Source organism: Serinus canaria, chromosome 20 (assembly GCF_022539315.1).
Source record: "Serinus canaria isolate serCan28SL12 chromosome 20, serCan2020, whole genome shotgun sequence".
Lineage (NCBI taxonomy): Eukaryota > Metazoa > Chordata > Aves > Passeriformes > Fringillidae > Serinus > Serinus canaria.
The window spans coordinates 1,245,136-1,271,664 of record NC_066333.1 but is presented as its reverse complement, the minus strand read 5'-3'; the positions used below and the strand labels follow the sequence as shown (position 1 = coordinate 1,271,664).

Genomic DNA, 26,529 nt, shown 5'->3' with positions numbered 1-26,529 from the left:
GTCACGGTCCCTTTCCCGGTCCCTGGCCCGGCTGTCTCGGGGGTCCCGCGGGGCGGGCGGGCGCTGGAACACCCAAGAACAGGCAGAGGGGCGGGGGTTTCGTCCCCGGGCGGAGCGGGGACCCCTGCACTGACCACTGCACTGACTGCTGTACTGACCGCTGCACTGACTGCTGCAGTGACGCTGCACTGACTGCTGCACTGACCGCTGCACTGACCGCTGTACTGATTGCTGCACTGACCGCTGCACTGACCGCTGCACTGACCGCTGTACTGATTGCTGCACTGACTGCTGCAGTGACGCTGCACTGATCCCCCGACCACGCAGTGACTGCTGCACTGACTGCCCCTGCTGCACAGTGACCACTGGACTGACCACTCCTGCCACATAGCAACTGCTCCAGTCGGGCTGTGCCCGCTCCCGCACAGCGACTGCCCCTGCTGCACACTGACCACTCCACTGACCTCACCTGCTGCACAGTGACCACGCTGGCCATGCAGAGTGGCACCCATGCAGTGACCAGCGCACTGGCCTCTCCCACCACGCAGTGACTGCTCCTGCTACCCAACTGCACAGTGATTGCTCCCACTGCCCAGCAGTGACCGCTCCTGCAGCACAGTGACCACTCCTGCTTCACAGGCCTCTGTTGCTCACATTCGTTTATTATTTTAAAACACTGACAAAACACATCACACCATCATCTATATATATAAATTTACCTTTGTACCGCTATAAATTTATATATATAGAGCCTTTAAATCTCTGTACATTCAGGACACACAGTTCCAGAAGAGCTGCACTGGCTACAACAGAAGGATTTTCATTATGAAAACACAGAGAGGAGGCGCCAATATCAAAAACACAGAAAAAAAGAAATTAAGAAAGAGTGCAAAATGAATGAAAGTGCAAAAAAGCTTTTGTTATCATAATCACACTCCCTCCACAATATGGTCCCCATTCCCCCCTCCAAGTACAAGCAAACCTCAGGCCCCAGAGGGAAGGGCCAGGCTGGAAGAAGAAAGCCAAGCTGCAACCCTCCTGTCTTTCCCTCTCTGCATCAAGGAGCTCTCCTGGAGGATGAGGAACCCAAACGGCAAAGTCACATCCCTCTCCTGGCTCCCTCTTCCAACAACCTCATCGCACCCACAGGCCCAGATGTGCCCCTGCAGGCAGCTCCCTAAGCCCCCAGCCCTCCCAGGCCATTGGAGGGTGCTTTTCTCTTCTGAAAGTGCTTGTGATCGCCATGGAGAGCAGCAGAGGAAGGCGAGGGCAGGCAGCTGTGCTCTGGTGGGGCAGGCACGGCCGTCCTCCCTGCTGAGCTCCAGGCTGGCTGCTCTCATGGAAATGGAGACCTTAGCTTGCACTGTCCCAGTGCTGCCCATTTCCACTGGGTGGAGGAAACAGTTTCCCAAGAGGCTCCAACTGCTCCCATGGACCCAGAGTCAGCCACAGACCAGCCCCCCCAGGAGACACTCCAGCTGAGGCTGGAGCACGTAGTGGGACTTCTGCCATGGCACCAGCTAAGCCCTGCCAACACCAGCTGCAGGGGCAGGAATGGCAGAAATAGAGACTTGGGGACCACCACTCAGAAAAACATTCGACTTGAAGAATTCTACATTGATTTAGAAATGCTGGCTGCAGTCACAACTCTCAGAAAGGCCCTAGAGGAGAACCTGTGGGTCAGACCCAGCCCACTGTCCTCTCTGACTTCTTAGTGACATGGCAGTAAATGTCCCTGTGAGGAATCTGGTCAGGCAGCAGGGGAAGGACAGAAAACTTTGGTGCTTCTGCTCTGGTCACAGCTGTCCTTAACAGTCCCTGAGTGGGGACTCCCACTCAATGCTCTGTGGGGTTGGAGGACTTACCAAGGCCAGGGGTGCAGCAAACCTTCCTTCTTGCTGGGACCAGGGCCTCCCTGCTGGAACCAGGGACAATTGCTCACAGAGGACACATCACATGAGACCCTGGGATGGGTGTCTCCTGCCTCCACAGCCTCAGAGACCCCCACCCTAAAATAGCAACACACCAACAGCAGGGGAATGGCGTCATGGTACTCCCACAATCACCCATCCACACGTACACGATGCTTTGGGTTTGGTTTTAAAGGACACAGAAGGTTATAAGTTTTAACAGTAAATAGCCCTTGACCACCTACAAACCCTGTAACTCCCTCACCCAGTCAAATCCAGCAGCTTTGTACCCCAACAGATACATCAGCCTGAGAGGCTGAGGATGCTCATTCCAGCAGACGTGTGACACAGCCTCCCAGCTCCCCCCACCCTTCCAATGGGAGTGGTGCTCCTGACAGCTGCTCCCAGCACAGAGCTCAGACCTGGGCTCCAGCTCTGCAGCCAGACCCCCCCCAGACGATGGGCAACACCCTGGCAGTTTGGTCCAGGTCATGTCTGTTTTTAAGAGGGAGGTGAGGAGAGCCCAGGGTAGGCGGTGCCATGCTGGCACAGGGTGGGGATGCACCTCTGCCAGCGTGACTGGTGCCCAGGTAGAGCACGGCTTGGCTGCACCCAGCAGCAGAGCAAGAACCAGTGGTGCTGGTTGTACTCAGCCCTGGAGGGCAGCCAGGGCTTGGCTCATGGCTCCTCTTCCCTTCAGCAGGATCTTCTGAGCTCCTCACCACCTCTGCTCTCCCAGGCAGCCCTGTGAGACACAGGGCTCTCCCTCCTTCACAGTAGTTTCAGATCTGATGCCTGGGTAGCAGCTCCTCTCCCAGCACCCTGGGATGGTGCTCAGTCCCTTCCCCAGCAGGAGGAACGACTTCACACGTGGGAATACAGCAGATGAGAACAGGATGCTGTTCTAAGATGGGTCCTTGCAAACTCAAGGGCTGTGCCCAGTGTGAGGGAGCTTTTTAATTACAGATCACACCTGGAAAAGTCTCAGCACCATTCACAGCCTAGGCTGAAGGTCCCAGGCCTCCTCCTCTTCTGCCCCAGCACACAGTTGCCCAGAAAGAGACTCCATTGGCTGAAGAGACCAACCTCCACACCACTTCCTGCAGAGGAAGGGTGGCTTGGGGAGTGACTCTGGGACCCAGGGATACAGCTGTTCCTTCCCACTCCCTCTGTCCACAGCTGGCCACACTGCAGTGCTTGAAAGGACATAAAAAAGGAAAGAAGGAAAGCTGCCTAAATCAAACCCAAGCAATGACAAAACAAAGGCATGGACAAGTTGCAAGTCCTGCGGGAAGAGGAAGCAGCAGACATTTCAAGAGCAGGTCAAACATGACCCCAAATATTCAATAACAGAGTCAAAATGCTACATTTCCATGGGAAGCCTCAAACAGGTTGACCCAGATGTGACAGCAGCTCCCAAGGCAGCGCAGCTCCAGGACACATTGCTGGTGCACTGGCTCACACCTCTGCATCGCTGTCTTTGGGCACTGGGAAAGGGGGGAAGTTATTTTATTACTGTAATGTCATTGTTGGGAATGGAAAATTAGGTGCACCTGGGACTGGGCCCCTGAGCAGGTGGCCATCCTCCAGCACTGCATGGCCAGCCCCTCCTCCAACAGCTCCCACAGCAGGTGTGCCAGGGTGATGGACCCTGGAGAGCAGTGTGGGGACTGCCAGGAGGCATAGGGGCTTATCAGAAGCTGTTGGGACTCTGCCAGGACCCCCAGGAATGTTGGCTTTTCTGGCTCTGCAGCCCTTTGGTCCCTCCTCCATCACACGGGATGGTGTTAATGAGCATTCCCAAACTGCCCGTGGCCCTGTTGGAAAGGTACCATGTTCTGAAAAGGACAGAAACAAACCAGCTAAGTGCTGGATTTCTTTCAGCTCTGCAGGTAAGGGATCCAGGGACAGCAGAAGATCCTGCTATTCAGACAGCAAAACCTGGGTGCCTTGTGAAGGCAAAGAGTGGGGAGAAGGCAGCTTGGCAGAACTGACTCAGCCAACTCAGGAACGCCTTCAGAAGTGACTGTGGATCTGCCTATTGGAGCAATGGATACTTTTTGTCCTTGGCACCTGTCCCCACTCTAGAGAGGGCCTTGCTCCTAATACAAGGACCAAAGAGGGCCCAACATCCTTTGTAGAGGACTCTTTATTAGGTGCAAGGGGAACAAGCTATCCAAGCATCCTTTCTCCCAGAGAAGAGCTGGACAAAACAGTCTGAAGTGCAAGAAGAAATGGAGCCTTTTCTGCACCCAGCCAGCCCTGGCCTGGCAGGGCCCTGGGGCTGCTGAATTCCAGGAAAGAGGAAGAAAGCACAGGCGCTGGTCATGGGCAGAGCACCTGCCAGGACAGCTGCTCCCTGAAGGGGCAAGAGGTGGCCACTGGTTCGCAGTGCAGTGCAGGGGCAAAGCAGTCATCAACTGGCCTTAAAAAGGGAAAGTCAAAAGAATTCAGAGAAAAAGGCAAAATGAGCAGAAGCTCCTCAAGAATGTTCCTTGGAAGTGGTGTTGGCACAAGTAGCCCCAGAGGATCACACAGAGGGAAAAACCGCAAATCTCTCTCAGCTGCTGAGCAAAGGCGAGAGCAGCCTTTAAGTGGGTGTGAGCATGGATGCAGGTAGGCAGTCCCTTCCCCTGCCTGGGTGACTCATGTAGGTGCCAGCCACCCGCTGTGACACCCTCCACAGTGCTCCCTCAGCACCCCTGCCCTGGGGCACAGGGTCACAGGGACCCAGGCACGGCAGGACACAGTGGGGGCAGCTGTGGCACCAAGATGGGCCAGTGCCACCTCCACCCTCCTTCCCTGCCACCGCCCCTGAGGCCTGGGCCCAGCGCTGCAGAAGGGCAGCGTGCAGGGAACAGGATGGGAGAGGAAGGCTGGGAGAGGGGACGTGTGGCACCCGGGAGGACACGAGCAGGACGTGACAAGCTGCGGTCGGCTGGGGGAATCTCTGTCCTGACCGGACAGTTTGGCAGCACCAGTGATGAGGGAGGGTCCCGGCTGGGCCAAGAGAAGTCACTTTAAGGTGTCATCAGCGTTCTTGAACATGAGGATGGCATTGTAGATCTTGAGTGCCGGGCCCAGCTTGACACTCATAATCTTGACGATGTCAGCCTGCGTCAGCAGGAGGAACGCCTCGCCATCGATCATCTGGGAAGGAGAGCAGGGACAAAGGCACTACTGCAAACCTGGGCTGGCACTCCTGGGGACAGCCAGCACCAGAATGACCTGGGCAGAAGCCACAGGTGACCCCAGAGACCAGGGCAGGGCCCATCCACAGCGCTCCCCAGGGAAATCCCAGCTGGCAGCTCATGTGCCTAGGAACAGGGCAGAGGGGGAGAAGCCCTTCAGGGGCCATCCTAGGAGCCCATACTGCAGCCAGGTTGGGATTCTGTGCTGGAGCCCCATGGGCAAAGCACAGAGCCACCACAACCTGCTCTGGGCAAGCAGCCATCTATTCCCTGCTCCAGAGACCAGCACTTGTGGACACTGCCCCTGTTCAGCTTTGCCTGCCTGAGCACCCTTAAAGCACAGGGGCCATTCCCAGACAGGCTGTGACAGTGGCTGTACCCAGGGTGCCCATGATCAGCCCTGGGTGTCAGAGCCACCCCCACCACATCTGCCCACAGAGGCTCCAAAAACGCCGGTTCTGACAGGCAGCAGTGCTGGTGAGAGGGCAGAGGGGGAAGGATGAAAGGGTGAGGAGGAGCAGCTCCCCGCAGGAGGTGATGGTGTTCTTCAGCCTGCAGCACCATACTCCTCCTGCCCCCCATCCACATCCCCTCTGAGGGGATGCCCCCCATGCTGGGAGAACAGGGCAGCACAGCTCCCTGGGGCTCAGCAGCTCCCTCCTGCCCCATAGGGACACAGCCAGACGGCTGCACCCTCCCATGCAGTGGGGCTGCAGGGCAGGACCACTGCCAGGTGCCGGATGTGCCCTCAGCATCTAGCAGCAAGCCCCTGCAGGAAGGCCACTGGCCAATTCCTCCCAGTCCTCATGGCAAACAGCTCTCCTTGACCACCTGCTCTCATCTGCCAGCCCTTCTCACCTCATCCTTGAAGAGCTTGGCTTGGTCCTCACAACCCGTCAGAGTCTGCACAAAGCTAAAAACCTTGGAATAAATGAGAGAAATGTCAAGACAGAGCAATGATTCTGGCTGGAGACCCCCTGAGCCCACATCCTCACACTTTGAGCCCTGCAAGGTGCCACAGGGCTCTTGGGGCAGAGGCTGCAGTTGCTTTTTCCTCCTATGGCAGAGTCTACCCTTGGCCCCAGGCACAGGCACTGGCCTAAGAGGGGCACCTAGAGGGGTCATGGGGACATCAGGGGATCATTAACATTGGCTGAGCCCTCTGTGATCATTGAGGCCACCACTGAGCAGCACTCCCAAGGCCACCACTAAGCCACGTCCCCAGGAGCCATGTCCACACAGCCTTTGAACACTTTCAGGGATGGTGACGCCACCACTGCCCTGGTCAGCTGTGCCAGTGCCTGAGAGCAGGCAGGGGCTGCTGGCGCTGATGCCAGAGCTCCTCCACCTACTCAGGCCTTAACAGGGGTCACCATGGCTGCCCAAGAAAGTGAACAAAGGTAACAATGTCTCCAGCAGACCACTCCTCGATAGCCCAGGGACGTGCCCACTGAAGTGCCTGGTGCCTGTGCCACGGTGCTGCGCAGCCAGGCGGGGCGCTCCCAGCCATGCTGGCATATCAGGGGCCAGCACAGAGCTGTCCAAAGCACCTCACCTCATCAATGGTCCACTTGGCCACCATGGCTGCTGTGATGCCAGCCACCCCAGGCAGCAGCTTGCAGTGCTGCTCCCAGCACAGGGACAGGGAGCGGTCAGGGTGGGCGGACAGGGCGGACATGAAGAGCGACTGGTGCACGTTGTCTGAAGAAATAGCTGGGGATAAAGCACAACGTGTGACACGAGGTAAAAGACGAGAACATCCCATGCAGGTATCAAGAGCTAGTGGCTGTCCCTTGAGTCAACAGGGTGTCAGTGTATCCAAGTGTTCACTTAGATGGGATTAGGGATCCTGGGAAAAGAGGTAGAGACAAGCTTGGCTTTGCCTTGTTTTTACGACTTTTAATCATTCATTTTCCACTTACTCCCAGTGGTGGGGTAGGTGGCAGGACAGCCCATGGTGAAAGGGATGCTGGATGGAATATACATCAGGCATCTGCTTGTCAGCATCAGAACCAAATGCCAAGCCAACTGTCCAGCATCAGTTTCTGTGTGGCAGCAGTAATTTGGCAGGTCACAACCACACTGAAATTTTAGGGCACAACTTCCCACTACCCCTGTCTGAACAGGACAAAGCACCATAGAAAATACATGCCATAGAGAGGATCCTAATTCCATGCCCTAAAGCACTCAAAGACTCCCAGGCATAACCCCAGAGCCAAACCAAGGGAGCTTTATGAATCCGGGCACAAGGAGGGGATGTCTCTTATCCATGGTCAACTCTGGTGGCTGACCACAAACCCCTCACTGAGGCAGACCTGTGTGAGCCAAGGGAGACCTGTCCCCAGCACCCTCACCCCTCCCAACTCCTTCAGCCTTGACCTGCAATGACACCATGGCAGAGGATGGCACTTACTCTGGAAGTCTTCCTGCTGGATCTTCCGGTACTTTGGAGGTCTCCCTCTAAAGAGACAGGAAGACTGATGTCCTGGGCTGGGACTGGCCCCAGGGGCCTCCTCCCCAGCGCCCAGAGCAACACCTCAGCAGTGGGAGCAGGGACCCCTCAGGCCCTGACCCAAAGGGTTGACAGCCAAAGCCAGAAACCGTGGGAAGAGAAAGCGAGAGAGGTGCCCAGCAGAGCTGGCAGGACAGAGGCCAAAGAGCCTCTGGTGACCCCTCCAGGGCGGGCAGTGGTGGCACAGGGGCCCTCCCTGCACGGAGCTCGCTGGCCATGCCCCTACCTCCCATGGTGCCGAGATTTCTTTCGCTGAGGGAAACCCATGGGGCTCCTCTTGCGCGCCGAGGCCTCGGTGTCAGACAAGTCAGCCTTCAGCCTGCCCTGGTTCTTCTCTGCCAGCGGGCACCCTGAGAGGCAGTAATGGGCTGTGAACCTCCCCGTCACATGGCCTGAGCCATCGCAGCCCGGTGTGGGGCACTTCCTGGAGAACAGAGGGGACACAAGCGTTGGGCCCAGCTTGGAGCAGCGCCGGGGGACAAGCCAGCAGGGCCACCCCTCTGCCCCCGAGCACGGGCAGCCTAGCCATGGAAGGCAGAGGAATGATGTGCTGGGCCAATTCCCACAGCCAGGCTGCTGGGGGCAGGAGCAGGGCACAGCCAGTCCCTCCAGGTACAAACCTTGGCCCTCTGCCATCCCTGCAACCCTGGGCAAGGAACCCAGGGTTTCCTGGGTGTGTTGACTGAGCAGCACATCAGGGCTTCCAGAGTCTCCATCTTCCCTTGCCCCCACAGGCATCCAGGCCAGCCTCAGAGTGAGCAGTAAGTGTGTGCCAGGAGTGTGGCCACAGAGAAACCCCCAGGAGGCGCACCTGCCCTCCCAATCCTCACAGATACTCCACCACATCGGCTCTTTCTGACACCAGCCTAGCGCTGGTGTTGACACTAGACACAACCTAGCTTCCCTTGGAAAAGGCCCTTCAAGTGACTGCCTGAGCTGGAACCCTGCACTGCTCCTTCTTGGGACTTCCCAGCTCAAAGCCTGACAGGGAAAGGCATCCAGGAGGGGTGGGGGAACAGCATTCTCACAGCTGGTGTCAGTGAACAGCATCTGCACTGTCATCTCCACAGCCCACAGGTGCCCATGGTAGGTGGGCCCACAGGACACCTTCAGGGGCTCTGGGGCGGCAGGACAGGCACAGGAGGGGCTCACAGGGGTCACTCCAGCTGGGGTCCTGCTGCTGCTCCCAGGGGAGCAGGGGGCAGAGCCAGGTGTGGGTGAGTGCAGGGAAAGGCTGGGTGCTGGTGGGGGTGGCAGGTGAGGAGGAGCAGAGGAAGAGCTGGCCCAGCCCGGCAGGGAAGAAGCTGTGTCCCTCCAGACTGTGCCAGGGAGCTCACCTGTGGTGAAAGCTGTACTTGGAGCTCTTGGAGTGAGGGATGCTCTTGCAGCCCAGGCTTGGGCAGCCCCCGTGGGCAGAGGCCGGTTCCTTTGGCCCTGCAGCCAGAGGAGAGGAACAGGAGAAAGGCTGTCATGGCTGCAAACCTAGGCAGAGCCAGAGCTCTTGGCTCCCTGCCTGCACCAAAAAGGGAGGGCTTTTCCAACTGACAAATGCATGGAGTGGCCTCTCCTCCCTGCCCATTCTCAGCCAGAACCTGCCCTCCCGTTTCTGTGCAAGGGCAGGTGGCAGTGACAGAGGTGTCTGGAGGAGCTGACACAGGAGCTGACACAGCTGACACACTTACTGAGAGGAGGCTGCAGTGGGTGTCCTGTTTTTGAGCACCAGCCCATGGGATGGATGTCCGGATGATCTGCATCAATCCAGAAATCATACACGTGGCTCCAGCCATCAAAATGGACCTGGGGAAGCAAGTAGAGGGGGTCACCCTTCAAATGCCAGCACACATCTCTGAGGAGCTCTGGAGCCTTCCTAGTTGAGAGCAAGCAGCAGGGTAGAGCTGAAGTGCAGCACAAGGCTCTCCACTCCTGGAGCCAGGCAGTGGCACCTGCCCACATTTGCACACTCCCAGTGAGGGGAAGGGCAAGAGTGAGCCAGCACAGTGCCTGGACACAGGCTCAGCACTGATGCTCCAGCACCCACCTTTATCCTGTGATCTTCCACGTCCTCTACACTGGCCACTCGGATGAAGGAAGGAGTCCTCCTGTCCACTGCCTCCAGCTTCATGTTGACCAGGAAGCCGTGGGGCTGGCGCTGGAAGAGCCCAGTCAGGGGGAGCAGGGAGCTTCAGGCTCCTGCCCCCTCAGCAGCTTTCCCAGCACTGTGTCCTCCTTGAGCCCAGCTCCCAGCCCTGGCCTGGCCAGGGAAGAGCCATCCCAGCTCACAGTGGAAACAGGAGAAAGCAGAAACAGTCACCCTGCATTTGAGCTGTCTTTACCAAGATGTGCCCCAGGGAAGAAGGTCTCTAAGAGATACATTTTGGGGATCTATATTGCAACCTCGCTTGGCTGGACACGGCTGCTGGTGGTGCAGTTTGAGATGAAAACTAATCAAGCAAACCTAAATTATTTTCCATCACTCAGCTCCTGTTTCACTGAGGGCACAGTCATACTCCTCCTTTTTCCCAATTTGGAACTCTTTGTCCGGGATAGCCCTGACTTCTGAACCCTAAGTGTAGATCCAAAGCCTAGGCCTGTGGCAGGAGAATATAGAACACAACTGGACTTGTCACAAAAGCAAAGATCTGACAATGAAGAAAACCCAAATTCCTGCCCAGGTGGGGTGGAGCAGATGCTGAGACACTCACCGCTTTAAAGGCCCAAGCTGGGACAGCAGATGCTCCAGTTTCTTTCAAGTACTTTTCCCAGGTGAAGTTATCAGGATCAGGATAATCTGGAAGGGGGAAGATGCAGAAGGTGAGACAGGTCTGCAGGAAGTCAGAAAGTACCCCAGAATGCCCCACTGCCTTCAAGGGTCACCCAAGTCTGCTGGGCACAAGGGAACCTGAGAGACACCAAGAAGTGCTGCTGTTTTCTCCTGGCCCACGAAACCCACAGTACAAGGAAGCAGAAACAGCTCTGAGTGGACACTTGGCCTTACACAAGCACCATGCTGCACCTGAACATGTGTACAGGAGCCTTGGCAGGAAGTTTGTGTTCCCAGGACCCCCATGCCACCCTGGGAAGCCTGTTCCCAAGGGGGTGCACTCCCAGGCTGCACCTGACTGATCACTGACTCACCTTGAGGAGGTGTGAGGGGTTTGCCATGCTCATGACACCATCCAACTGGGTGGATGTATGGACTGCTGGGATCACACCTAGAAGACATACCCAAGCTCTTACACAGGGTGTCTCCCCAGCACTGGCCCCCCAGGAGCCTCTGTGCCCTTACCAGTAGTCATAAGTATCATCCCAGTTGTCAAAGTGCACCAGAAAGCGATTGTCCACCACGTCAGTCACTGTGGCCACACAGATCAGGGAAGGGTTCATGCGGTCCACGGCCTCGAGCTTCATGCCCACCTTGAAGCCTGGAGAAGCCTCGTGCTGGCAAGAGAGAGGGGCAGGGCTCTTTCAGAGCTGCAGCCCCAGCTCCTTCCTCACCACTGCCTTTGCCTGCTGCAAGGAGGCACCTGCCCAAATGTTCCCAAAACCAGACCCTGTCTGGCCTCCACACAGGCCTGGGGCCACTCAGGCTCCTGGATGGGCAGCGTGCTGCCGTGCAGGGAAAGAGGAACTGGGTGAGTAATTCAGCTGGGCCACACAAAGAACGAGGAAAAGTGATCTTCAGACCCTCAGGATCTTCTATAACCAGTAAATTCCAAGAAAAAAACCCCTCCAACTGACATTAGTTCTGCTCTGTCCCAAAACACTTGTTTGTGGTCACAGTCAGCAGCGACCAATGCCTCAGGCATGGCAGGAGACGCTGGGATGGGGCACTTCTTCCTTCCTTGCCTTTATTTCTTGGATACAGATTCTGTGCAAAACACTACATCACACACACTGGTGGGGGGTGCTGCAACAATGAAAATCAGAGTTTAGACACAATAAATAACTTGGAGAGGCTGATCTGCCAGTAGGGTGAGTTTCCTCTGCAGCTGACAAAGGAACAATCAGCATTTTCATTCTCCTATATTCCTACTTTCCGTACCCAAGCTTCCATGTGAAAAAAATAGGCAGACACAGAAACAACAAAGATACAAAGAGACAAATGAATTATACTTATGAAACATTCGGTGATACATTTTAGCCAAAAAATTGTTGAGAATAGTAGTTACTTCTCCTCATCAATACTTCACATTTAATTGTCCATAAGATCAACCTGGAGGAAATAGAATCAGACAAGCACCAATTCTGAGCATATCAAATGAGTGCCCAAGCTACATATCCTGAGCTACAAAGTGTGCCACATACTCCTGGCACTTGAGCACTGTGGCCTTGAGGGCTGTGGGATGGACAAAGCAAATTCCAGTGCTGGTGGAAGCATTTTGCTCAGCTGGAGGGGAAGAATCACACCTGAACCTGTAGGCTCTGGCAGGAAGGAGATGCTGCTACTCACAGTGTTTCGGACCATGAAGAGGTGCTTAGGAGCTGCCTGAGCCTTTGTTAACTTCAGGTAGTTTGTCCAGCTGAATTCCTCTTCCTTAAAACCTACAACCCCTCAGGAAGAGAAATGAGAGCAGTGAGTTCACAGCCAGGAGGATGTAAGGGTGAGCCTGGCCATTCCTGACCCACTGTCACCCTGCCAGCACATTCTGCTGTGGGCACATGGGATCTGCAGCATCCCTGGGATGCCCAAAGCCCATGGCTGAGGTCTGATGGGTGGTTTTGAAGGGGTGTTAGGAAACATGAGCAGTGAAGTGGAAATCCAGAGCACAGCTCCTCCTGCCTGCCCTGGGGCACACCTGGTGGCACTGGGAGGTCCAGAGCAACAGGACTTTGCCACAAAACGCAAACAAGCAGAGATGTGTGCCTGAAATGTTGTCCTAGAACTCGACCAGTACAGCAGCATCCCTCCATGGAGCCACCCTGTCCCCACCTCAAGCTCTACATTTGTCCCACTCTTTGTCCCCTTCCTTCAGCAGGACCCATTACCCGAGCTGAATTAACTCCTTACCTTTGGGGGGCTGGAGTTTGTGCCCTGTCTCCTCAAACCAGCCAGCAGGGTGGATGTCAGGGGAGTCAGCATTCAGCCAGAAGTCGTGGCACTCAGAGTAGCCATCGAAGTGGAGACGCATCCGGTAGCCACACACCTACAGCAGGGAGGGAGGAGGAGGAAAGGGCCATGGAGACCTGCTGCTGTCCCTGGATGAGCATCACACCCCCTCCCACACACCAGCTCAGCATGGGTCACTTTGGGAAGCCAAAAGTCAATCACAGACTGGTGCCAAAACTGGGAGGCACAAACCAGACTCAAAGGGTGTCCAGCATGGAACAAGGTCAGTACAAAGGCACCACAACCCAGCCCTAAAAAGGGATGTTCAGGCTGGTGCTTTAAATGCCATGGTGGAGCACCTTGCTGGATCCAGCAAGTGCACAGACTCCCTTTTCTGCAGCCTAGGAAGCTGCTGATGCAGGGATTTTGGCTAAATGCCACACTGGCTGCCTGGGAAGCTCTGCAAGGCAAGGGCTGCTCCAGCTGCCACGTGGCTGAGTGGAAAGTGGATCTGCATTGACACAAGAGCAGTGGGATGCCTCCACACTCTCCATCTCAAGTGCTCAGACCTGTCTTAGGGACATAAGCTGTTGCCATCACCACAATCCCTCCCCCTGTGCTGTGTCAGGGTGACAGAGAACAACACAGCTCCACAGTGCTGTGTCCTGTCCCTCCAAGCTGGCAGGGGACTCCCTGCTTGTTTGCCTGAGGTGATGGAGCAGCAGCTCATCTCCTGCAGTGACAGGCCCTGTCTCCTCCAGGGGCCAGCTGGCATCACCACCCCTGCCCCAGGGCCTGTGGCTGAGCCAGGAGGAACCAAGGAACAGGGGCACTGGAGGCTCCTTACCTCAGCCACTGTCAGGATGAAGTACATGGACGGGTGCTGTGGGTCAATCCCCTCCAGCTTCATCCCCACTTTAAAGCCGTTCTTGTGCTGGGAAGCTACTTGGTACTGGAAGCAAAAATTAAACTACAATGTAAAACCAACACAGGGAGTTGGGTCTAGAATCCACCAGGGGAGCAACCACCAGGCAATGGGAGCTGCTGGGACCAAGAGACTGTGGGCCACAGGTTATGTTGTCATCCAAACCTAATTTTTTCCCACTGAAAAAAAAACAGTGTTACACCTCCTACGGATTTATATCTCTTGCTATTGGCAGGGCGAGGTGTCCCTGGGGTAAAAGCTGCAGCTGGGGGAGCAGGACACAGGCCTGACTTGTTTTCAGCACAGCCTCAGGAGAGCCCACCGGACTTCCAGGAAGGGCTGGAAAGGCTCCACCACCCTGCCAGAGTCACAGCAGTGTCCTAGGCAAAGGTGGGGTGTTTGGGATGGGGCCAGCACCTGCTGGGGAGTGGGACTCTGGGCAAATCAAAACTGGAGGCTGCCCTGGCACTTCCAGCTGACAAGGGGAGCTTGGCTATTGCTTAGAGTCCCGCAAAACAGGGAAGGAAGGAAGAGAGGAGAAGGAGGAGGGGTGGGAAAAAAAAGGGAAAGAAAAGAGAAGATGAAAGAGGGAAAAAGACAGGAAAATCCCAACTCACATCCTGGAAGAGATCTAAAGGGGCAGCGACAGCTTTCTGCTCCTCCAAGTAGGACGCCCAAGACCAGCCTTCTTTCTTCTCCTCACTGGCACCTGAGCGCAGCACAAACGCACACAAACGCTGCTGAAGGGCCACTCCAGCCCTGCCCCACTCTCACACAGGGTCCTGCATCCCTGCACAGCTCAACACCATCCTGATAGAGCTCCCTCTCCAGCAAACCTGGCTGGCTGCACCACGAGGGGCAGAGCCAGGAGCCCCCGTGACCCAAATGTCCTGAACCATGTCCCAGTAAGGCACCTGGGCTAGTGGAAGGTGTCCCTGCCCCTGAAAGGGGGTGGAACCAGATGGGCTTTAAGGTCCCTTCCAACGAGGCTGGGACTCCAAGAAGCGTGAGGCATGAGCCATGGGGACACCAGACCTGACCAGACCCTCTTCCAGCCAGAACATCTGCTACGTCCACACAGGATGGATTTGTGGCAGTCAGGACCCATGCACAGGTCTGGGAATCATTCCCAGCTGCAAGGGGCTCCTAGACAGTCAAACCAGCAGCAGGTTTGACTGTCATCCCAGCTCTGCAATCCTCTGCTCTGAGGCAGCCCCCTGAGCCCCCATGGCCACTCTGATGCCCTAGAGCTGTGCTTGCCCACATGACAAAGAGAGCACTGTCTCTTCATAGGCAGGGAGGTGACCCTTCATCCTTTGAGAAGGCCACAAAGGCCTTGCCCAAGACCTGTGAAACACAACCCAAGTCTCTGGCTCTCCAGCTTCTTTGTCTCCCTAATCTGCAGCAGCTGAAGGGACTCCAGGGGTGCTGTGCCTATTGCAGTGCTGAGGAATTCCCAGATACAAATTTGCCATGGCAGACAGCCCCAGGTAGGGCGGGCTAGAAACACAGGGGAAAACCAGACCAACTCCTGCCTCTTTTGGGCTTAGGGAAAGAGGAGATGGAAAAAAAACTAGAAACTTAAGGAAGAAATTAAAGGTGAACTTCAGTGAGCAAGGTGACTGACCTTGGTTTGCTGACATGTTCAGAGTGAAAAACGCTTTTACTATTCCTTAGGACATAGAAAAAGTGCCAGGCATGGCTGGAGAATCTGTGAGTACAAGCTCTGCACTTCTGGGGATCGACAAATACACCAAGAGTCAGAGCACACACTGACTGCTGCACTGAGGCATCCAGGTGTGTATTTTGTTTGCTGAAGTACTTCTAAAATAAGAGAAAATAAAACGCTGAACTAACAAAGCTCATCACTGCTTACTTGTATACAGCAGGGAAGGTTACATGCTCAGGGCTCAGTGAGAAGCAGGGATGAGATCTGAGATTCCTTTTTAACAGTAGTTAACTCACTGTAACATCAGGGGTTAGTGACACCTGGCCCCTGCCACTGTCCCTGCATTTGGTTGTGGCGAGGAGTATGAAGTTGGAACAGTTTAATTTTAAAATTATTTTGAGTATGACTTTCAGTACTCAAAGACAAATAAATGTCTATTTTCCATAAATGTTTATTTTCAGTGTTTCCCAAAGTTTTCCTTGACACTGCAGGGAAAAAAAACAGCCAAGCAAGCACTGCATCCCTCAGCTTGTCTCCTTTCCTTCCATGTTGACAGCTCTGCTTTTGTGATCTCTGATACAGAATAGATCCCCACAGGATGAGACAACCCCAATTCACATGGCCTGAGTGGCACTGCACCTACATGAGCAGCTCCCAAACTTCTGAGCTCCTAATGCCAGGAGGGAAGTTCCCATGAGCCCATCCCAAAGGAGGGCAAAGCCACACGTGGTGCAGTCCTGTTTGTGCTCAGGACAGTGTCCCTGGGAGCAAACACAGCGCCCAGGAGCCAGGAACAAACTGAGCTCCCGAGGGGAGGGACAGGAAGCTCTGTCCAGCAGGGGCCAGTGCCGTGTCCGTAGGGGTGCCCCCTTCCCATGGAGAGAGAGAGGAAAGGAGAGAAACGGAAAGAGACAGAGAGAGCAGGATCAAGCAAGCAGAGGAGCTCACAAGCCTTCAGAACCACGTGCCAGAGCATTGCAGTGGGTGTTTGACCCTGCAGGAGCACCAAAGGGGTCCAGCCCTGCAAGGGGACCCCCCAGCCCCAGCAGCAGTGCTCACCCCACAGCCATCCCGCCCTCCGTACCGTGCTGGCTCCCGTTCCACGCCTCAGCCTCCAGATTGCTCATGGCAGAGTCTTCCACTGAGCTTTTCCTCTCTTCCTGCTTTTCCTCCTAGACATGAGAGCAGACAGAACAGAACCCAGAGATTTTTGGCCGTGTTGTATCCTCACACTGGTGCCCAGGGTCATAGTGCACCCCCACAAGGTCCACAGTGTGACCAATGTCTGGCCCAGAGATGGACTGCCAGAGAATCTGGTGATGGGAGCTTGCAGGGACTTCAGTGCTGACTGGCAGCAATCACACCTGGACTGGACCTGCTGCAGTCAGGGCTGGCAAGCAGAGCTTCCTTACCTTGTCCAAGTCTCTCCCTTCCCCAGGACACCCAGCACACAGACAGACACTCTCCTACTGCAACCCTTACTTTGGTGGCCTGGGACTCAAGAGAGCAGTTGAGAGTGGTCAGTACCTACAGCCCAGCCTGGACAGTCTGGCACTGCCCAGGCCTCAGTGCTCCACATGCCAAACAACCAGCCCAGTGCTTGGAGCCCTCATCTCCACACATTTAAGTCTTTTTGGCATTTTGGTCAACCTGTTTCCCTTTTGACCTGCAGCTGACAGAGCCCTGAGCAGCACGATGAGATATGAGCTCACAGGGCTGGCCTCCAGCCCTCTGGACACTGGCTGCACCCACCCCCTCCCTGTCTTTGTCCTACCATTTGCTCGGATTCATATTCTTCCTCCGAGGGGCTCTGATAGTCCTTCCTCTTTCGTTTCTTCACAGGCTTGAGGATTTCAGTGACATTGGTGCTGCTGGCAGAGTTTTCCACAATGACAGACCTGCACAGAGGGAGGGAGGGCCAAAGCACTGCAGCCAGTGCAGCACAGTGACACTGCCTGGGGTGTCAGTAAGGGAGGGGCTGCTGGGCAATCACTGTCCCCCCATTTCTTACTCACACATGCCCCCTTCCCTCCTGTGGGGGGATGTATGCACACAAGTTGCCAAGAGTCAGAGCCAGGGACAGGCCAGAGTCACCCTCACACACTTGGGCATTAGAAACCTGAACCCAGGGATGAATCAAAAGGGATCTAGTTTAGTAGCAGGCTCTAAGCTGCACCAGAGATGCTGGAAAACAAATCCTGAGAGTCACACACTGGTCAGGAGCAGGGCTGGAAATGCCCCAGTGACCTGTGGCCTTCCACTGCTGCTCAGCCTGGAAGCCCCCACTGCAGCAACCTCCTGCTCCAGCAGATATGTGTTTATGAGGCCACACATTGGGCAGGAGAAAATCTGGCTCCCGAGCTTTTGCTGCTCCCTTGGGAAGTTTTCCTTCCCCAGCCTGCCTCCAGGAACAAGCAGAACACGTGGGACCCCCAGCATCTGCCAGAGGTGCTCCCATCCCTCACTGGAGCATGTGGAGCAGGGCATGGAGGGAGGGCAGAGGGATGGACAGGGCACAGAGCCCCCTTCCTTTACCTCTCTTTGAACTGCTGGTGGCAGTGCTCGCTGCAGAAGCCCCTGCCCTCGCGGGCGCCGTCCCACACGTGTCTGCGGCCGCAGGTGTCACAGTGGCACAGCCCCTCTGCCGCGGGCTGCTCCAGCATGTCTGCGACAGCAGGAGCAGCAGTGAGGCACACGCAGGGACAGCAGACAGAGCAGACGTTTGCCTCGCCCACGGAGACACCCGGCAGCATCTGCTGGATGCTGGCACCCACCCCACAAGTGCCACCAAAGCACCCTTACCCTGAGCCACAGTAGGATTGTCTCTGCTGGGGGGTGCCACCTCAGAGTCCCCATCTTTGTCTGTGTGACCCTCCTTCACAGCTTCCACAGGAGGCAGCTTATCAGCACTCACCACCTTCAGCGTGCCGTACTCATTTATCCGGAACTGGCAAGGAACAAAAAGCAAGGAAAGAGTTCAGCTGGACAGACATGCCACTGGTGGTTGTTCTGAAAAGGAGGGATGGGGATGGTCATCAGTGTGTCTGACAAGAGGACAACTCTTCTGAGCACAGAGGTGAGCCAGCACCTCAGGCCCTGTGAAAGTACCCTGCCTGCAGCCTATGCTGGGCACTCAGCTGGAGCTGGCAGGTTGGGGGCTGGAGGATGAGGTGTCCTGAGGCTGAGCAGCAGCTGAGAAATGGGTGCATTTTCTGCAAGCTGTCATGTACTGACGGTACCCCCGAGGCACCGACAGCCAGACAAGCACAAGGCTGCTGCTCCCAGGGTGAGGGCAGGAGCTGGGGCAGAGCCAACTCCACAGCACAGTTTGGAAGAGAAGATATCCTGCACAGCACGTAGCACCCCTGTGCTCCTTGTGCAGGGCAGAGCTGCTGCAGTCCCCCAGGCACCTCTGTGAGCTCCCTGCATCCTCCCAGGATGGCAGGGCCACAGGGATGGGGCAGGAGAAGAGCTGAAGCAGCTGAGGGATCCTCCAGCTGGAGTGCAGGGGGACCAGGGCACATCCTGGTGCTCCCTGCCTGGCACAGGCTGAAGGATTTACAAGCACAAGCAGCCGTGGGGAGAGGCAGAGGGCTCAAACCCAGTGGCCCAGGGCTACACTTACCCGCAGGTTACTCCCAGGCAAAGTTGCCACCCCATCTTTCCACTCCAGCACACGGACTGTGCTGCAGGTCTGCACCCCGCTGATCTGGGGAATGACAGCAGCAGTGATGGGCTCATTCCCTGCTCCCCTGTCTGGCCTCTCAGCCCCTGTGCTCTTCTGGGGCTCCCGGGGGAATCGCTGGATTTCTAAGGTGCTCGTGGGAAGGTTGATGGCAGTGGCGTTTGCTTGAGAAGGGAAGAAAGGAGACAAACAACCAGAGGCATACACAGAACACTTCACTGATGCAAACAAGGCTCAAAGGCAGCCCAGGATCCCAGAGGACATGGTGTCCCAGGTGAGGGCTCTGCTGTGGGCCAAAGCACAAAGGAAGCAGAGCAAGGTAAAAAAATCTGCAGCCAGTAATGGCTCATGATGGGGGTGGCACCAACACTATCCACATTCAAGGGTTTCTACTTCAACCTGATTTCAGACTGTTTCTGTGCCTAGGGTGCCCTGATGTGACAGGAGTTTGTTCCTGGACTGCAACTTCCCGTTTAGTTAAGTTTCAAAGGAGCACACTGTGCAACCCAGGGCCTCTCTGCAGCAAGAACTGAGGTGTTACATTGGTTTTCTGGGGTCCCAGGATGAGGGAAGAGACGAGACAGTTGACTCCATGCATCAGAAGGCTTGATTTATTATTATATGATATATAAGATATAAAAACTATACTAAAAGAATAAAGCTAGAGATTTCACTACCAAGGCTATCCTAAGAATAGCAAAGAATGTGTAAACTGAAGTCTTCTCAGCCCGAGATGGGCCGAACAGGTGAATTGTGATAGGCTCTTAATTGCAAACAGTCTGACGGGGCCAATCACAGATTTCTCCCCGTTGCATTCCACAGCAGCAGATAAGAATTGTTTACAGTTTGTTCCGAGGCCTCTCAGTTCTCAGGAGAGGAAAAATCCTAAGTAAAGGATTTTTCATAAACTATGTCGGTGACATCGAGGCACCAGGAAAAACTGGGAGATCTGCTCCTAGAGAACACCCCTGATCTCACCTAACACACAACCATGCTTTGCTCAAACACCTCCTAAAAGACACTGGTCAGCTGCATTCAAAATTGTCCCCATTTTCAAGAAGGGTAAGAAGCACAGCCCTGATAATTACAGGCCTGTCAGTCTCACTACACTGCTTGGTAAAATTAGGGAGAAGGTTATTCTGGGAGTTACTGAAAAACACTGGAGAGACAACACAGTCCTTGGTCACAGCCAACACAGGTTCACAAGGGGAAGCCCTGGTTAACTAACTGAATTTCCCTTTATGGAAAGGTCACACCACTAAGCTGACCAAGCAAAGGCAATTGATGTGGTTTTTAGGATTTTAGCAAAGCCTTGAAGTTGCCTCTCACAGTAGCCTTCTGGACAAAGAGTCCAGTACAGAGCTCATCCAGTCCACTGTCCATTGGGTGATCAACTGGATGATGGCTCTCCTGCAGCTGGGCTCAAAGCCTTACAGGAAATGGGTGCACACCTGGCTGGTGGCCATCACCAGTGGGGTTCCCCAGGGTTTAGGGCCAGTGCTCCTAAATTTTTTATAAATAATCTAGATGCAGAATGTCCATTAAGTAATTTTATCAATGACACTAAATTAGGAGCTGTGGACACCCTAGAGGATAGAGAGGCCTTACACACAGATCTGGATAGACCAAACAGCTGGGCAATCCAATCATCATGTGCATGAAACCAGAGCAAGACCTGGATTCTCTACCTGGGATGGGATAATCCTGAAAAATTGTATGCCTTAGGGAACAAGACTGGGGAGCCACTGTGGGAAAGGGGCTCAGGGGCTTTGGGCTGAGGGCAGGTGGAACAGGAGCCTGCAGTGCCCTGGCAGCCCCAAGGGCCAGCCCTGCCCCAAGGGACATCAGAAGGGTGACTGTCCTGCTCTGCTCTGGGGCAGCCTCACCTCCAGTCTTGGGGACAGTTTGGGCCCCTCAGCACACAAAGGACAGCTGAGGGCTGGAGGAGTGTCTGGAGGAGGGGACTAGGATGGTGAAAGGTCCAAGGGCAGGACTTGGGAGGAGCAGCTGAGGCCACCTGGCCTGTTCAGCTGAGAGGAGAGAAGCTGAGGGGTGACCCCATTGCTGTCTGCACCTTCCTCTGGGGGCAGGTGCTGATCTCCCCCTTCTGGGACCAGCAATGGACCCGAGGAAATGGAACAAAGCTGCCTCAGGGCAGGTTCAGGTGGGACATTACGAAAAGGTTCCTCATCCAGAGGCTGCTCAGTGCCTGAAAGAGGCTCCCAGGGAAGTGGTCACAGCACCAAGTTCAGGGAGTGTGTGGACAGCACTCAGTCCCTATGGTTTCATTTTAGGAGGTCCTGCCAGGAGCAGGGTTTTGGACTCAGTGATCCTTATGCATCCCCTCCAGCTTGAGCTATTCTGGTATTCCCTGCTAATGCAGCAGCCCAGGAGCCCACAGCCCTGCAGAGCAGGCACCAGTACACTGTGCTGCCCTGGCTCAGGGCCCCTCCCATCAGGGCCTCAGTTTAAAGCTCAGGAAGATTTGTTTGACCACAAACAGTCCAAGTGATGTGGGATAGCCACAAAGAACATCCAAGATGGCAACAGCAGCTTGGCTTTGCCTCCCAAGGTTTGGGAAGAGCACAGCTCCAGAAGGAATGTGGCCTATCCAGGCTGGGGAGGCAGCAGTTGGAGGGGCTGCTCACATACCTGGTATGATGAAGGCTGTGGTGGGCAGGTGGGTGCTCTGCACTGTGCTCTCGGTGGTGACCACGTGGACACTGACCTCCCCAGCAGCACTGCCCTTGGAGCTCCTCACCACCTCCATCTCCCCCCTGCTGTCCATCACCTGGCCTGGGCACACAGCGAGGCCCTGTGGGGCAGCGGGGAAGAAAACAAATTGGGTACCAGGAAAAACACAACAAAGGAGCGAGAAAGTGACTGCACAGGATGGTCTCTCCCAGCAGAAACCCCTGCAAGATGCATTAAAGGTCCACTGAACCCCCATGAAGGTCACAGCGTGCCCCAGGAAAGCCCCTGTTGTGAGGTCCCAGCTCAAAGCCTGCAAATGCTGAGGGTTTTTTCTCACCTGGCACCACCATAAGCTGGCACAAGCACAGTTCCACCACAAGCTGCTCCTGGCTCCCACGGGGGCCCACAATGCTCCAACAGACTGTGACTGAGGGCTGCCAAATCCCACCCTGGAGCAGGCAGAGCTCCCTGCAGGTCCCCTTCCCGTTCTCAGTGTCCGAGTGTCACCCTTGGTCTTCTAACTGGCTGCAAGAGAATTTCACAAGTGACAGGAGTTACTAGGGGTGTGAGTTACTGGGGGGAACTTGATGTCCCTGTGCCCTGTCCCAGTTTCTCACAGGACTGGTGATGCTCAACCTGTCTAGCCATGAATCTCAAGGAGGAAGCAAAGTGTCAGGGCCTTGAGGGCACCACTGGCTCTCGCTGGCTGTGACCAGCCCCCACCCATGAGCCCAGGGGCTGCACGTGTTAGCAGCACCCCCTCCAAAGCACCTGCTGCCAGGATGGAGACAGGGCTATAGAGAGGACCATAGCCACGTCTTGGACCCTCCTGATGCAATTTGAATTTGAAAGGAAAGACATCCATGTGGAAAACAGAATACTCATTTCAGTGAAGCAGGGTCAGCTAAGAATTGGGCTACAAAGGACAAAGTCTGGAATTTTAAATCCTGAGACATTCAGATAAAGGTGTTACAATCAGAGAGCACAGAGTGGGGTGGTGTGATCGCATTGAGGGGAGGATCTACTTCCCCTGGTTCTGTCAGGTTTGTGACCAGAAACACCTGGTGCTCAGCTGGCAAACAGCACAGACCTTTCAGGCTCTCCAGGTGCAGAAAAGCACTGTTAAGTGTCAGAACAGCTGAAGGAACTGAAAAACTAATCTGGACAACAGACTCCAAGTGAAAGTCAAAACGGATTTAGCAGCCAACCTGTTTCAGTGCTTCCTAATACCCAGTAGGAATCTATCTGCTTTTTATGGCAGTTAAATCCAGTCAATCCTTGATTCATTGGGTCAAATATTTCAAGGCCAATTCTTCATTTTGTGGGAACTTTTGCCTTTTTAAAAAATTCAAACAGAACTTGGGACTGGAAATGCCTAGAAAGGAAGAGAAATAACTAGATCCAATGCTCAGGTTCATGATGCTCCACCTGAGTTTCTCACAGTCTCTGATGCGAACACAAAAGCAAATATTTGCACAGGAAATGCGAAGCAGTAGTCAACATTAGGGTTTAATTTTGGGTGCCATGAGCAGAGAGTTGGACTTGACGATCCTTAGGTGTCCCTTCCAGCCTGAGATATTCTGTGATTGTGGTTCACTCTCCAAATCCTTACAGGACTAGGCTGAAGCTGTGGACACTGTGAGCTCCAGGTGAACAGAATGAATTTGGATTACAGATTGTGGTGCTGCTCTTTAAACTGGAAAAGCTAAACAACTGAGATTTACACCTTAACCTCCAAACAAGCCTCCTCCAGCAGCCTCCTGGGAAAGGCCTCACTGCAGCCAAGGGCACGTCCCAGCACTGGGGCAGCCCAGCTCAGAGGGTTGGGAGCCCCCCAAGACACAGAGGAGCCCATCCAGCCCACAGCCCTGCCCTGCTGTGGGACTCAGTGATCTTACAGGTCCTCTACAACTTTAACAATGCCACCATTCTACCACAAACTGTGCCTCCTGTTCCCCTCACCTGTCCCTCAGCAGCAGTGTGAGTGCTTTCCCCAGCACCCCTGGCTGGAGCAACTTCTGTGCTGCTGGCGGAAACCTCTCCCTAACTCCTTGTCCCAATTCCTGCCCTTTGAGCACACATGGAGCACAAATTCTATTCCAAGCCCAAAACTGTTCCAAGGCCACACATGAGCAGCAAGAACACTGTTGGTGTGAACTTGTAAGCACACTCTTGCCACAGCTGAAACTCAGCAGCTCCCAGGGCTCTCCCACCTCTTGTCATGGCTTCCATGGTGTCAGACAACAATTTACCACCACTGCTCCCATCAGCCACAGCACTCACTGGTAAACTTTTAACTGAGCATTCCTGGGGTAACCCCCACAGATGTGGGCATGGCACAATACCTGGGCTGCAGAGCTCCATCCCCACCTGGAGGACTGAGAATCAGGATTGGAGATGTTGTTTGTAGCTCACAGTTTTTTTAAATCCTGGTATAAAACACCTGGAAGGACACTATACAAATCAGTACTATTCCAAATATAACATAAACACAAATCTTTTTCTATAAAAAGTGTTTCCCAACGAGTGGAACCACCATATAAAGATACAAGTATTAGTAATAATTCAACTACCAAAAATCTCTAAAAGCAAAACATTTAAAACACTTCAATCAAATCCTATCTCAAAGTCATCAGCTGATTCCCCAATGACTCAAAGTTTTAGAAATTGTTCAACTTACAACCTATGTAGTTTCTGTTTTCTATAAGTAATACCAATAATTAGTAACTACTGTTAATATTACATAAATGTTTAAGAATATTAACCCCTTCAAACACTTACTACTAACATATTAATTATATAATGTAAATTCACTAATTTTTGTAATAAAAACAACCTGCTGTGAAATGTCCCAGGTCGGGAGTGCTACACAAGGAAAAGGGGCTCAGCCACAGCTATGACCTGCCCCAGCACCACTGCCACAGCAGGAGAAGGCACTTTGATAACCCTGCTCCTTCTGGGAGCAGAGAAGAGGTCATAGAGGGGGTGCCCACAGCTCAGACAACTCTGGTGGCCTCAGCTGGAGGCAGAGCTCAGGCAGGTACCACTGCCCCAGAGATCCCTTCAGGGGCATCCTGCAAGCCCTGGAGTGACCCAGATCACCCCAGGGTAATTCAGGAACCCCGAGGGTCTGTAATTCAACCTTTTGCTCCCAGCAGGGTGGGATCACACCAGGCTGCTCAGGGCTTTACCCAGCCTGGTCCTTATCCAGCCTACTAGGATGCAAATCTGCAAATTAGCACAACAAATAGCAAACCAAACTCACACTTTTCCTTGGGTGTTAGGAAAAGTTTTTAACCCCAGAGGGTGGTCAGGCATTGAACAGGCTCCCCAGGGGAGCTCCAGGAGCATTTGGACAAAGCTCTCAGGCACAGGGTGGGACTGCTGCGGTGTTTGTGCAGGGCCAGGAGTTTATTTTTTTTAGCTGTTTTCTTAAAAATCTTTTGGCCTACACATGTCCCAGTGGCATCTGATAAAGCTCTGCCCACCCAGACAAACCAGAATCAGGCTGATAGCAGCCTTCAACCCCCCCCCCCCCACAAGGCCAGCTTTTAAAAGAGCAACAGTGGAGCTGCAGCTGTTTTGACCCAAACAGTGAGGCCCTGAGCTCTCCATTTTTCCTGGTATTGAGTGTAACTCCACATCTTACAGAGGGTGCAAGTGAGCCCCACTCCTCAGCCAGCTGCCCATCCAAGCCACAAGGACTCCTCACATCCGCTCCTCACTTCTGCCTTCTGCTGAGGGACAGCCAAGGATCCCTGGCTGGAAAATCCAGGAAGGAGAGCCACCCCAAGAAACCCCCCCACACAGATACATGAGCCCTCCAGAGAACACCACAATGTGCTGCTGGAGGGTGGAATTTTTCAGGACAAAACTCCCAGATGGGAGTGCTTTGCTCCCTCCTGCTTTCCTCCTGGAATCCCATGCTCTGTGCACATGGAGCCTGTCTGCAGCCAGACCACCCCAGCCTATTCCAACCAGTTCTGACAGCAGGATCAGTGCCTCTGAACGATTCCTCTCTGTCAGACACAAACCCTCAGGTTCAGGAGACAAATCACCAGCACAGAGAAGGGCTCCCTGCATGGCCCAGCAGGGAAGGGCATCAGCACAGGGCACCTGAGTCTGACCACCCTGAGCCCCTGAGAGGGCTGGGGGCACCTGCCTGTGCACACAGTCACACAGACCAGGGACACAGGTCACAAAACACACACTTAAAGGCTACCAGGATCACTGGCCCTGCTGCTCACAGAGGTTTAGCTCATCCAGCAGGGGTTGCTGCATGTTGGCACAGCCACATTCCGGAGCAGCAACCCTGGCAGAGCATCTCCAGGGCTGTCACGAGCCTCCAGCCCTGCCACAGCCTCACACTCACCCGCTCACCAGACCACAGCAGAATCAGGGAGTGATCCATTCCTTGGGAAGAGGAGGCACATGCTGCATGCAACAGGCCACAGAGGAGCATGAAGAGAGCAGCTCCCAGCAAGGAGCGGCTGCACAGCCCTGACAGTGTTTATAAAGCATGATCTGCTCGAGAGAAGTGCTTCTGTTCATCACAAAATTGGCTTGAAGTACTCTAATTCAAACAATATTGATGGGTATTCACTTAAATATTCATAAAACCTGCATTGATATCTGCTGGGGGCTGCACAGCTGGGAGAAAAGGTCGTGCTGGACCCCAGGATGCCCACGGGCCAGCAATGTGCTCCTGCAGCAATGCAGAACAGCGTCCTGGGCTGCACTGGGAGCTGTGTCACAGCTGGCCGAGGGAGGGGATCCTTTCCCTCTGCTCCACACCAGTGAGGCCAGCCCTGGGGTCCTGGGCCCAGAGCTGGGCTGCCCAGTACGGGACACAGGCACAGACTGGACAGAGTCCAGCACAGGGCCACGAAGGTGATG

General features: G+C 54.6%; 1 protein-coding gene across 1 annotated transcript; it reads right to left on the bottom strand.

Moving 5' to 3' along the window:
• Positions 1-104: 104 nt before the first annotated feature.
• Positions 105-22,150, bottom strand: L3MBTL1 (L3MBTL histone methyl-lysine binding protein 1). Its single transcript, XM_050982075.1, has 23 exons — positions 21,971-22,150; positions 21,592-21,754; positions 18,880-19,103; positions 18,057-18,201; positions 17,790-17,919; positions 17,029-17,152; positions 16,330-16,426; positions 14,614-14,631; positions 14,203-14,294; positions 13,508-13,612; positions 12,622-12,757; positions 12,064-12,164; positions 10,900-11,051; positions 10,749-10,825; positions 10,316-10,401; positions 9,652-9,762; positions 9,296-9,410; positions 8,951-9,047; positions 7,840-8,037; positions 7,515-7,561; positions 6,657-6,814; positions 5,960-6,022; positions 105-5,060 (listed from the first exon to the last, which is right to left on the bottom strand). The coding sequence occupies exons 2-23, from the start codon at positions 21,725-21,727 to the stop codon at positions 4,926-4,928; spliced, it is 2,547 nt and encodes an 848-aa protein (XP_050838032.1). The 5' UTR covers positions 21,728-21,754; positions 21,971-22,150; the 3' UTR covers positions 105-4,925.
• Positions 22,151-26,529: the final 4,379 nt, after the last annotated feature.